Source organism: Jaculus jaculus, chromosome 14 (genome assembly GCF_020740685.1).
Source record: "Jaculus jaculus isolate mJacJac1 chromosome 14, mJacJac1.mat.Y.cur, whole genome shotgun sequence".
Lineage (NCBI taxonomy): Eukaryota > Metazoa > Chordata > Mammalia > Rodentia > Dipodidae > Jaculus > Jaculus jaculus.
In genome coordinates, this window is record NC_059115.1 from 50,682,428 (window position 1) to 50,695,921 (window position 13,494).

A 13,494-nucleotide genomic window follows, 5' to 3' on the forward strand; every position below is an offset into this window, starting at 1 on the left:
AACATACTCCAATGAAAAATAGTTTTAGGGTTGGCGAGATGGCTTAGCAATTAAGGCACTTGCCTGTGAAGCCTAAGGACCCATGTTTGATTCCCCAGATCCTATGTAAGTCAGATGTACAAGGTAAGGGGGTGCACACATCTAGAGTTCAATTGCAGTGGCTGGAGGCCCTGGCTTGCCAATTCTTTCTCTTTTTCGCTTTCATAAAAAATATTTTTAAATAAGTAAATGGGACTTGGAAAATGGTTCAGTGGACAAAGTGCTTGCTGCCAAAGCTGGTGTGCCCAAGTTCAATGCCCACACCTTACTTTAAAAGCCACTTAAAATACCAGTGCACTGACAGTGACCAGTGAAACAGGCAGAAACAGGAGGATTCCCAGAAAACCCATGGCAAGCACAGCAAAGAACAGCAGTGCAAAAATACAGAGTGAGAAACCCTTCCACAAATGAGGTAAATGGGAGAGGACCAACGCAAAAGGAGAGTTGTCCACTGACCGTACATAAGACCTGGAATCAACCCACTCATGTGCAAGCATGCACACACATGCAAATTAATGATAATAATAATAATAATAATAATAATAACAACAACAACTAAGTGAATGACGTACATTATGTCTCTAGACAAAGCCATTTGCAGGTATAAACATTCAGTTTTTGATTAGGACCTGGTCCCAGACACAGCATGGTAACAATCAACCAAATAAATAAAGAAATAAAACAAAAAATAAAAATAAAAACAAGAGCTGGATGTGGTGGCATACACCTTTAATCCCAGCACTCTGGAGGGCAAAGATAGGAGGATTGCTGAGAGATTGAGGCTGCCCTGAGACTACATATTGAATTCCAGGTCAGCCTGAGCTAGAGTGAGACCCTACTTCAAAAATATCAACTAATAATAATAATAACAATAATAAAATAAGAACAAGAATTTTACATATCCCTTCCCTAATTTGAGACCTAGTGGCAGCTACAAATGATTTTGTTTTGTGACTTGTTTGTTGTGCTGGGAAGCAAGCCCAGAACCTTATACATGTCAAACAAACACTTGACAACTGGGCAATGTCCCCAGGCCTAAATGGTGGTTGTGAGTGAGTCTAGTGATTATCACTGGGAAATAAGAAAAAAACTAATCCTCAGATATTGGATTGCTTCCCTCTTTAGGGCTTGACTCATGGGTCATTTTTGAACTTGATTAGTACAGCCTACCATTTTAACTGAGAAGACACTCTTCTGTAGAAAAATCAACCCTTGAACTGATCTTACCGCTTGGCTTACAGATCTCAACCACTAACCATGAAACTAACTGCACTTAGCACAGAACTTAACACCTGAGCAATACTCAGGAAATATGTAGAATGGTTTTGATCAAGGTTTTAGGTTCAACAGCTTTACTACGAGAGGAAAAAGGCTAAATGAGAAGGGCTGTAGTTTAGCTCGAGGGTACAGTGTATGCTTAGCACAAGCAAAACTCTGTATTTAATCTCCGCATCAAACAAAACAAAACCTACCTGAAACCTCATGCTAGCGCACATCTGAAATACCAGCTCTCAGTGGGCCAAGGCAGGAGGATCCCATGTCTGAGGAAAACCTGGGTTATTTAGGGAATTCGGGCCAGCTGAAGTGACAAGTGAGAACTTGTCTCAAGCAAACTAAACAAGTAAATAAACGTGTTAAAAGCTACCCCAAATTTACATTTCTTATTCCCATTTCATCTAGAGTGATGTTCAAGGCCAGGCTGTCCAGATAAATGCCAAGCCTGGGTCACAAACCCAAGCTGGCTGACTCTGAATCCTGGGCACATCTCAGTGACACCAGGTGGGTGTCTCATGATGCCCTTCAGCTCCAGACTTAAGGTGTTTTCCTTTTGTCTTCATTTGAAGCTTGGCTTTTCCTTTCAAGCAGCTCTATGAGCTCAGACTACCGTCTTACAAGGGATTGCCTCTGAGAAAATACCTTCTGCAGGGAAAGCCTTTAGGAGCTAGAATCACAGAAATGGCTACCCACTGCCTGGCCCACCTTCCTTGTATGCTTTTCCCCCTGAACCTCTGCCAGGCAGAAGGGAGGTGGCAGTTTAATGCTGGTACCTAGGAAACAGATTGCTCCTCCAGCTTCTGCAGGTTGCCACTTGTGAGGAGGGTAGTCCAAGAAACACGCTCTAGCAACATCCTCCTTCTTGTGCTTCTGGGGTAAGAGGAAGGGAGTGGACATGCTCTTACCTCCATTCCATGACTAGCTTTATTTCAATCCCTTTTATTATTGAAATGGCCTTAATCATTTAGTTGTTTGTAGTTTCTCATCTTCTTACCTCTATAGCACTTGTTCTTCAAAGGGATGGTTCCATCCTCTAGTGGACATTTAGCAATATCTAGAGATGTATTTGATGTTATCTCAGGGGGAGCTGTCCACTGGCATCTAATGGGTAGTGGTTATTGGCCCTATAGCACACAGAACATCAAAGAACGATGTAACTGCAAGTGGCTGGTGCGAGGCTGACAGTTCTAAGACTAGTTCTAGAGATTGACCTTATTGGTGTTGACTGTAGTTACTTGCTCATTGCTGAAGAAAGGATTCTGGCTTTCAGTCTCGAGGGGCAGCTTTGTGACGGCAGGGGAAAGCATGGCATGAGCAGAGACGGGACATCACCTCTGCCCCGGCAGGTGGAAAACAGCAGCAGGAGAGAAAGGTCAACTCTGCGAAGGGCAAGCTGGCTACAACAGCTCAAAGCCAGCCCTCGGCACACCTCCACTAAGTCTTCACCTTTGAAACTGCCGTCAGCTGAGCTCCGAGCATTTAGAACAGGCAAATTTATGGGAGCATCTGATTCACGCCACCACAGACTTATTCAGAAGATGCACATCACTCCTACACACAGTGCTTTACTTCATACTTACAGCTTGAGTGAATGCATGAGCTCGGGATGCAGAGAGCCTGAACGCATGAATGGCATAGGGTGTGGTTGTCTACATCAAAAGCCAAGTTAACACAGACTGTGGCATAGGAGGCCACATAACTGCTAAGTGCCATCCATCATCCCCAGGCTTCACATAAGCATGACAGATCCGGCGAAGCAACCCACCCAGTGGGGATGAATTCCATGGTGCCTCTGCCCAATAAAAGCCACTAGCAAACCCAGGCTGGGACATTTCTTCAGGGTAGGGCCAGAAGATAGTTAAAAGGGTGGATATTTCAAAGACCTTGTTTTCTGATCTTGCTTCTAGATAGTGGGCAGAACCAGCCCAATATGGCTTTTTCAGAGCAGTGCTTTATTTTGCAACCAAGTTGCTGGGAAGAGAGTGAGTGGAGATCAAAAGGGCACATGTGGCATGAAAGTAGGAAGGAAGAAAGGAAGGGAGGGAGAGAGGGAGAGAGGAAGGGAGGGAGGATGGGAGGAAGGAAGAGAGGAAGGAAGGGATGGAAGGAGGGGAATACAGGGAGGGACAAGGGGGGGGCGTGGGAGATTTGAGAAAGGAGGAGAATCAGCTCTTATAAATTGTTTTCCACAATTCCATCATGATACCCAAAACTGAGTGCTAACTTAAATCTTAATCTAAAAGAGGATGCTAGCTTAGATGCCTAATCACTATGGAATTTAAGATGTAAGCTGTGATAGCTGAGGGAGTCTTTCTAACAGAAGTCACAGAATGCAATATATAACATGAGTTCCAGATGCACAACACCTGGATTGGCTTCTGTCTCCACCCTGTTCTTAGCTCAGCAACCTGGCCATATGGTTGACCTCAGAGATCAGCCAGATACCTGTACAGAGCATCAGTGTTCTCATTCATGAAGTCAAGCATGAATGAAATAGACCCCACCTCATAGGTGTGTAAGGAAGTTCATTTTAGTGGCTAGTATAGATCAAAAAGAGAGGAAAAGAAAGCCAAGCAGAGAGCCTCATGCCTGCTATCAAAGCCTTGAGGAAGCTGGCGAGGAGGACTAGCCTGAGTCGGAGGGCAGGATGGGCTCCACAGTTAGTGCCAGGCCAGTCAGAGCTATGGAGCAAGACCCTGGGGCAATGAATAAATAGCCAGAGAGAATGAAAAAGAGAAGGGAGTGAAAGAGATGTGGAAGGAGGGAAGGAAGAAAGAAGAGAGGAGAGAAGAAGGAAGGAGGAAAAAATGAAGAGAGAGTATCAGGCACATGCCAGCTGCCATTACTTCTTTTTACCACTTTTCTTAAAGCAAGTGATTCAGTGATTGAATTGTTTTACTTTTTTAAAAAAAATTTTTATTTATTTATTTGAGAGCGACAGACACAGAGAGAAAGACAGATAGAGGGAGAGAGAGAGAATGGGCGCGCCAGGGCTTCCAGCCTCTGCAAACGAACTCCAGACGCGTGCGCCCACTTGTGCATCTGGCTAACGTGGGACCTGGGGAACCGAGCCTCGAACCGGGGTCCTTAGGCTTCACAGGCAAGCGCTTGACCACTAAGCCATCTCTCCAGCCCAATTGTTTTACTTTTTGAGACAAGGTGGTCCTGTACTGCCAAGGCTGGCCTCAAACCCTCAATCCCTCTGCTGTAGCCTCCTGTGTTGCTGGGAGTGTAGACATGTATCGTCACACCCACACCCAAAATTTTATCTCTAGCAACCTGAATTCTCACATATTTTCCCTCATCTCTCCTACCTTTCTGCCCACTGCCTCCTTCTTATCCCACTGTCTCTTTTATCCACTTGCAGGGAACCTGCCTGGCCCTCAGCAGGGTCTTCCTTGATACAACTGCCGGAGCCCGTGATTCTGCCCCACATCACAGCAGCATGATAGGAAAGACAAAACCTTGTCACGTCTCCATTTTGTCACCTAGAATCTGAGTGGGAACGCTTCTTTACCTCCGAGGCTCATGAGCAGCATGAAAGGCGACTGTGCCCGGTTCTCATGTGACGGAAACCAGTGCTTAGTATAGGCTGTGATCGCTCACTGGCAGAACAGGCGCTGTCTTGAGAGAACTGAAGGGGAAAGCCACAGCTGCCTTGTCTGGAGACATCTGTGTCAGTGTAGGTCAATCCCTGGACGGGCGTCTCAATAGCTCACACTCAGTCACCCCCCAGAGCCGATATAAAAGAGCCCTGTTCTTCTAGGGTTGACATCACTTGGGTGAAATATGAAACTCCATCCACTCAATAGGTCCTAAAGTAAGAATGGCCTAGATCCATCCTTCTTCTCTCCAGTTCCTGTAGAGCATGTCATCTGAGGAGGTGGTTAAGAGCTTACCTTGTTCTCTGAGGTAGAAAGCTTATTTTCTTGTGTGTGTGAGGTTTTCTGGGCCACAGCTCAGGTGTTGCTTCAGACATCCTCTCCTGGGGTTATGCCCATCAACTTAAATCACCCGTGCATGTGTTTCGGTGCAGCAAAAGGCATTCATTCACTCCCTATATGTAGAACCTGTTCTTGCCATGAAGCCCTGGGAATGCAATGGGGGGGATGGAGGGCCTGGATGAAAAATCTGGGGTCGCCCATCATGTGAAATTGATAATCTCACAGTGTAAAAGAGAGGCAGCCAAACAACTTAGCTAAATAAGAATATTAGCAGCCGGGTGTGGTGGCGCATGCCTTTAAACTTAGCACTTGGTAGGCAGAGGTAGGAAGATCGCCATGAGTTCGAGGCCACCCTGAGACTACGTAGTGAACTCCAAGTCAGCCTGTGCTGGAGTGAAACCTTACCTTGAACAACATAAATAGAAAAAGAAGAAAAGAAAAGTAAAAAGAAATACTAGTTCTCAGGGAAATAAAGGAGCATTCTGTGGACAATGAGGATCCACCTTAGATGAGAAGGGGGAAAGTGTCCTGGAGAAGGTGACATCTATTTGCAGATTTTGAAGAGGTGGCAGAACCCTTGGAGGCAGTGATGTGGGGACCGGGTATTCAAGACAGATGGAGCAACATATACAAAGCTCCACAGTAGGAACATGATTTGACTTGGAGGAAGCAAAGAAAGCCAGTTGGTCTGCTTTTAAGGCAAGACAGTGAGATTAAAAACAAACGTAGAGGTGACGAGCAGTGGTTTGGATCATGTCAGCCACTCTGTGAGCAGTTCGTTTCCCACACTGTTGGGTGGGAAGTGACTGGACAAGTAAGTCTCAGTGGAATGGTAAAGACTGGATCTTCATATGGAAGGTGTCAACCCCTGGCCACGACCTTGCTGTGATGGAACCACTGTGGGGCTCATGTGGGTCTGGGTACACATCCACCCTCCCACATCCAGATAGCAGTTAGAACCCAGCCGGGTGGGTCAAAGCACAGAAAGCCTTGAGAAGTCATTTTTATGAGGCAGGAACTTTTGTGCTGAGCTCTCAGGAAAAGGTTAAAAGGGAACTGGGCAAGGGTGGGGGAGATAAAAAGCTTGCTGCTTCCTTACTAGCTTTCATGTTCCTGTGTTCCAAACAACAGCCAAAGCATTAACAGAGGCTTCTGGGGTTCTGTTCGTTTTGGAATTGTTATTTCCTGTTGCTTTTTTATCTGACCCAGATATTCCGACCAGGCCCAGACTGCCCTGCCTGGAATTGCCTTAGCGTGTGTGACTACTGCGCTTCTCCTGTCACATCTCCAGTCACAGGGAGGTTCTGGGGTTCAGGCGAGGGGGGCGCGTGTGCTCGTGCACACTCGAACCTTGCTGTGAGCTGCTGCATCTGGCTGCTCTGGGAAGCAGAGGTCATGTCTATAGTGGATTCTCACTTCCCTATAGATCTTCCTCCTGTGACAGCTGACCCTCTGGACAAAGTGTCTCCGTCGGCCATCATCGCTTGCAGGCTGAGGGCTCGCTCTTCCCGGCTGAGGAGGAAACGCAGACTGAGGTGGGGGTTTGAAGCCAGCACGCACCATTCTAACCTCCAGATGTGTGGGGTCAGATGGGGAGGAAGTGGGAGGTGTGTCAAGTCTGGGTGAATGCTGGGTGAAGCTCTCTGAACAAAGCCTGCTTAAAACTGTGTGTAGTGTATTCCACGCGAGCCTTCGCTGCTCTTGGTTGTCACTGAGTAGGGGTAAAATCTGCGACTCTCCCAGGGTCTCTGAGAGGCTCAAAACTGATACTGTACTTAAAAGACAGAATTATGGAATTCTGTGGAAAAGTCCCTCTTGTAGAGCTATTGCTCTAATTAGAAGATGAAGCATCGGTAAGAATGTTGTTTTAAAAGAAACAAGAAATGACTAGCTTAGAGTTTTCTTAAAATTTTTCTTTTAAAAAATTTCATCGTGTGTGTGTGTGTGTGTGTGTGTGTGTGTACACGCACGTGAGTGAGTGCAGGCGCATGCACACCAGGGCGCCTTGCTACCGCAAACAAACATCAGACACTTCCACCTTTGTGTGTGTGTGTGACCGGCTTGTGGGCAGCTTGGGAATTGAACACAGGATGGCAGACTTTGCAAGCAAGCACCTTTAATTCCTGAGCCATCTTCCAAGTCCCACGCCTTTTCTTTTTGCTGATACAGTATTTTAGAAATATTTAACTGGGGCTGGAGAGATGGCTTAGCGGTTAAGCGCTTGCCTGTGAAGCCTAAGGACCCCGGTTCGAGGCTCGGTTCCCCAGGTCCCACGTTAGCCAGATGCACAAGGGGGCGCACACATCTGGAGTTCGTTTGCAGAGGCTGGAAGCCCTGGTGCGCCCATTCTCTCTCTCTCCCTCTATCTGTCTTTCTCTCTGTATCTGTCGCTCTCAAATAAATAAAAAAAAATTAAAAAAAAAAGAAATATTTAACTGATCTATTGAGGTAACACTCATCTACGTTCGATGGTATTTCTTAGTTGAGTAACCTTGTGTACCTCATTTATGCCTGGCTCAGAAGGCAAAGTTCTGAGTCTCAGTCAAGGTCTAGAATTTACTATTCGTGTGCCTTGGGACATATCTGACCTTATTTTCTCTGTATCTCAAAAAGGTGGCTATATACTAAAGCTTTCCTTATTCTGTTTATGAGTTCAATTTTAAGGGCTTTTAGTGAAAATATTTTTTATTTGTTTTTATTTTAGAGATAGTGAGAGAGCAAGAAAATTAGCACACCAGGGCCTCAGCTACTGAAATTGAACTCCAGATGCTTGTGCCACCTAGTGGTCATGTGCAACTTTGTGCTTGCCTCATTTTTGTGTGTCTGGCTTACATGGGATCTGGATAGTCAGAAATGGGTCCTTAGGCTTCACCTTAGGCAAGCACCTTAACCACTAATTCATCTCTCCAGCCCTGAAAATATTTTTTTTTTTATTTGAGAGAGAGAGACAGGAAAAGAAGGGTGGGGAGAGAATGGGTGGACTGGGGCCTCTAGCCACTGTAAATGAACCCCACATGCATGTGCCACCTTATGCATCTGGCACTCCACATGCATGTGCCACCTTATGTATCTGGCTTATGTGGGTACTGGGGAATCAAACCTGGGTCCTTAGGCTTAGCAGGCAAGTGCCTTAACCATTAAGCCATCTCTCTAGCTCTTAAAAATATTTTTTACATAAGTCAATTGAGTTTTCATGCCAGCTTCACGAGACTGCATTTCCTTTGCTATCAATCCGTGTAATCTTTTGATAATGGTCAGCCTGGAAGGCATTCTCAGGTTTGTCAGCATGTGCTGCATAGGAAACCATGCATGTTGTTCACAGTTAAGGACTGTGGGTTTCAGTTTGGGTCTACTTCCATCACTTATGAAGCTTGTGATTTATTTTTGTACCTTCAGTTTCCCCATACTATTCACGATGAGACTACTTACCTTGGGAGAATCATGGGGTTGAATATGTGACATGCAGTGTCTGGATTTCAGATTTCAGAGGATACTTATGAGTAAGGCTATTAATATTGTTATTAAAGTGCCCTGGCCAGAGAAAACTCCCAAGGCATGCAGGAACCAGTGGTCCCTTCTCTATTTTTCCATAGTGACTTTGGAGATTTCCTGTCATGTACTTTATAATGGGCTTGAAAACTTTCTGAAGATATACATATTTCAGGAGAGTTTAGCTGTTAATCATTTTCCAAACATGTGGGGGGTTGTGATTTTTTTTTTTTTTTTTTTGGTTTTTCGAGGTAGGGTCTCACTCTGGTCCAGGCTGACCTGGAATTAACTCTGTAGTCTCAGGGTGGCCTTGAACTCATGGCGATCCTCCTACCTCTGCCTCCCGGGTGTTGGGATTAAAGGCGTGAGCCACCACACCCAGCTGGGGTTATGATTTTTATGTATATCAGATACTCTTAGAGTAGCCTATAAAAATATTTTTGTGAGATTCAGAAAGATTTAAGTTAATTCTCCCAGGTCACATGACTAAGAAGAGCTAAAATATAATGTTGAAGGCTAGAGCTATAACTCAATGGTAGGTAACTTGCCCAACAGGCATGAAGTTCACCTTTAAAAGTTCACCTTTAATCCCCACTACCACTATACACACACACACACACACACATTTGTGCATATATATATATAAGTGTTGGGTGCCTATGTGGCTGGGTGCTCTTGTGCAAGTGACTTTACTGCACAGTGAGTATGGCCTCTTTTTCGGTTCCTACATTTGGACGAAGCATCATGGTAGTGGGAGCCTGTGATGGGGAAACTTCTTATCTCACTGCAGCTAGAAAGCAGAGCAAATGAGCACATCCAAGAGGAGACCAAGGTGGGGCATAGCCTTCAGCAACCTGCTTCCTCCAGCGATAAGACCTCCTGGTGGGGGGGGGTCCCATCATCCACCTAAGGACTACTGACCCTTCATAAGGTCTGGGCCCTCATGGTCTAATGGTGTCTGGAAGCACAAGCACAGACATGCCCAGGATGTGTGTTACTCTTCTGGGTGTTCATTAACCCAGTGAAGCTGATAATCAAGGTTGACTGTCACAAGAACTTTGACAGGGCTTCCATTGATGCTGGTGTGTCCTGGTGCCATGTGTCCTTAATGAATCATGGTTTGCTCATGGTTGCCAGGTCTCCTTGGTTTCTGGCAGGTCATAGAGTTGGGCAATCCAGAGACCATAAACTTCATCCAAAGAGGAACCTGCTATGCCCCACCTTGGCCCGATGTTACCATGATAGACATCAAGCATCATGTTCCCAGATCTCACCATTTGTCAAGGAAGTTCTCCATTGGCATTTGTGTTATGCACCTTTCCTGATTTCTAATATTATCCACTATGATTTATTCATAAGCATTGTCTTGATAAACAGAATACATCCTTCACTTTTCAACCTCTCATCTAAATAAGTGACAAGGGCAGGCCTAGAGGCAATCACGTCAGCTCCCTGACCTCCCCACAGGAACATCCTTCCACAGAGGAGCTCAGGGAATACTGAATAGGGTTTGTGGATTGTAAGCACAATGTCACAGTATGTGCTCACCCTGTCCTCCTCTGCTGGCCCTCATCATCTCTGACCACACCATGCAGGGGGTTGTCTGTCACTAACCTCCCCACATGTTAGCCTCTTGAGGTAGCTGGATTATCACGATAGCAGAATCCATGATTATGGCAGACAACGTTAGCACATTAGAGACATCACTTGGGAGTCTGTTCTTTGGAAACCATTTACTTATAGAAACCTGTGGTTTCATAAAGATGCTCTTACTTGCAAGAAGAGGAATCCAGTTCAACTTAGTTTAAGAGAGGGGGGAGTGGATAATTATTCTAGGAATCCAGGGTGTTTCATGGAATGCAAAGACAAGCATTCACCCAGACAGTAGAAGGGATGAAAACTGACTGAAAAGACATCAGAAACTCTACTCTTAAGATTTTCTTTTCAGGCCACTTGATGTCTTGTGCCTTTTCCTAGCAACAACTCTTCCTCGTTCTACCTGAAATATTTTCTCCTCTCTTAGCACACAATGGTGTCCCACCACTAACCAAACTTTCAGAGTCAATTCTGAACAAGAATGTGTTGAGAAGATGAATTTTGATTGGCTGGAGGGAGGTCTAAAGCAAGATGAGGACTCAAAGGAAGATGTATCTAAGACAAAGAAATAAATCATTCTAGAGTACAAAACAACAGAGGAAATTAAAGTATTGGATGAGTTATGGTATTTTCTTCAGTAGATTCATACAGTGTGGGGTTTTTTGACCATTATCTTATGTTATCTTTCTGTAGGACATAAAAATAGGGTCAGCTCGTGTGGGTGGTTTTACAAAAGTCAAATGATTTAAGTCAACGCATGTACTCATTTCCATGTATAATACAGACAACTACAAAAAGGTGCTTTTTTTCTTTTTATTTGTTTTTATTTTGTTGTGTTGTTATTGTTGGCACTGGCGGGGAATTTAAACATTTTACAATGATTATTTTCCAACATTGCATTTTTAAATGATAAAAGATTGCATACCATTCAAACATATAGACATCAAAGTATTGTTACCTGCTCATCTGAACTGTTAACTACAGGTGGAAATATATTAAAAAGGCATCAAATTCTCAAAAACAAAGGCTTTGCATTTTAACTTTAGTATTCTATGCCTTTCTTCTTGTAATTATGCATTATTATATTTATTAAATTAAAGCACTGCTATGATTGGAGGAATTTCTTTCTGAAAAATGAAACACTGACACCAGGGAAACTTGCTACATTCTTCTGTAGAACTTCTTCTCTCAGCATGATCTGCATAGGGTTTGACCTTGGCATACCGTGTGGGCCTTATTTTTTCACTACGTCACGTAGTCTTTGTCCATCATCCTTTTCCTGTTTTAGTGCATATGAATGCTTTATAATAAGTCTATTTCTGACCCAGCCTGATGATGAGCTTAACAGAAGAATCTCAAGCTGAGCACGTCGCATGAACATGTTAGGGGGACTGTGGGGGTTTGGGGACAGGCTGTACTCTGACGCCGTTCTTGCTCTCTTGTCCTCACAGATGACAGAAGGCAGGCACTGCCAGGTGCACCTGCTGGATGACAGGAGCCTGGAGCTGCTGGTTCAGGTAGGTGTCACTCATGTGGGGATAGCCTCTTCTGGCTTCCTCGGGAGCCTGCTGGCCTTTTTTCGGGCTGCTTGTCCAACTGTTCCTAGAATCCCATGTCTCAGGACTAACTGAGATAGGCAAGGTGGTTTTAAAAGTCAACAAATGGGTTCTGTATGTGAGTGATTATAGGCTAGTCTTCCTGACAGAATTATGGCTAAGTCAAGCTAGATGGTATATTTGAGTGGAGTTCCTTTGCAAAACACAGTACTGGGTGAGTTATGATATCTTTGTTGGCAATGTGTTTCTTTCAGTTTGGCTGACACCTGGGATCAAATCTTACATGGAGGAAGTCCCTGAAGACAGGTTACACCTATGGCGAGGCTAGATGTCTCTCAAAACCAAACCTGTATTTTTTTTTCCCCTTGAAACTTGTTCCTTGCCCACTGTGCCCTGGCTTCAGTTAGAATAACTAGAACAACACACAGTGCTTTCACTAGAGGGTAACTTTAAGTCCAGATTTCTACCTTCTGCCTCGATGACAATGATGGTCAACCCACATGCAAAGGGGTTTGAAAACAAACCAGCAAGTGCAGCTGCTAACATCATGTAGGGCAGGAAAAGGTATCAGTGGTAAGAAAGGCAAGAGAATTGTTGTTAATCAGACTTGGGATTGATTTTTTTTTTTTTTTTTCAGCCCAAACTTTTATCAAGAGAATTGTTGGACCTTGTGGCCTCGCATTTCAACCTGAAGGAGAAGGAGTATTTTGGAATCACATTCGTAGATGACACGTGAGTGTTTACATTTTCACATCTTTTTCTTTGCCTGGGCTACCTACTTGCTTTCTTTCGTCATTGCCAAAAAGGAAAAAAAGTACCTGACTGTGTCCTGTTCTTTAAGTTTCTCTGTACAGGTTTGTTTTCTCTGTCACTTACTATAAAGGGAAACAAGAAGAACATTGACCATTTTAATAACTCAAAATATTGTTGGGTGGTACACTTGTAATGTCAGCATTCTGGAAACAGAAGTAAGAGGACTGACACAAGTTTGAGCCAGCCTGGGCTACATAGAGAGTTCTAGGCTATCCAGGGCTGCAATGCAAGACCCTTTCTAGAATAAGGCAAAAGAACTCAAAGTACTGTTTTAGAAATTTATATCAATGCATCCGTCACTCCTAATTATAGTCTATCTCTACATGACTTTTGATGCAAATTCACTTCATGTATTAATTATAGAAATATTAGGTTGCTATTTACTTGTATCTTGAAGCTTAATCAGTGTTTTGGTTTTGTGATCAGAAAAAAAAAGGTTCGTTTTAAAATGGAGTGAACTTTGACTTTTTGTTGCTCCTTGAGCTTTTGTTTTCTTGTATATTTCTTTTCGAATCCAAAAACGATCATTTTTTATGTATAGAATATTGATTTTTTTCAAAAATATTGTTTATGTATTTATTTGAGAGCAACAGACATAGAAAGAGGGAGGGAGAAAGAGACAGAGAATGGGCTCGTCAGGGCCTCCAGGCACTGCAAACGAACTCCAGACACGTGTGCCCCCTTGTGCATCTGGCTAATGTGGGTTCTGGGGAATCGAGCCTCGAACTGGGGTCCTTAGGCTTCACAGGCAAGCGCTTAACCGCTAAGCCAGCTCTCCAGCC

At 44.2% G+C, this 13,494-nt stretch overlaps 1 protein-coding gene across 4 annotated transcripts in view; it reads left to right on the forward strand.

Moving 5' to 3' along the window:
* Frmd4b (FERM domain containing 4B) overlaps window positions 1-13,494 on the forward strand; it is a 363,678-nt gene that overhangs the window by 204,373 nt on the left and 145,811 nt on the right. For all 4 annotated transcript variants that reach the window (XM_045133597.1, XM_045133598.1, XM_004651521.2 and 1 more), the window contains 2 exons: window positions 11,795-11,860; window positions 12,537-12,631. In XM_045133597.1, the coding sequence (XP_044989532.1) occupies window positions 11,795-11,860; window positions 12,537-12,631 (161 nt within the window). The remainder of the gene's footprint in view (window positions 1-11,794; window positions 11,861-12,536; window positions 12,632-13,494) is intronic.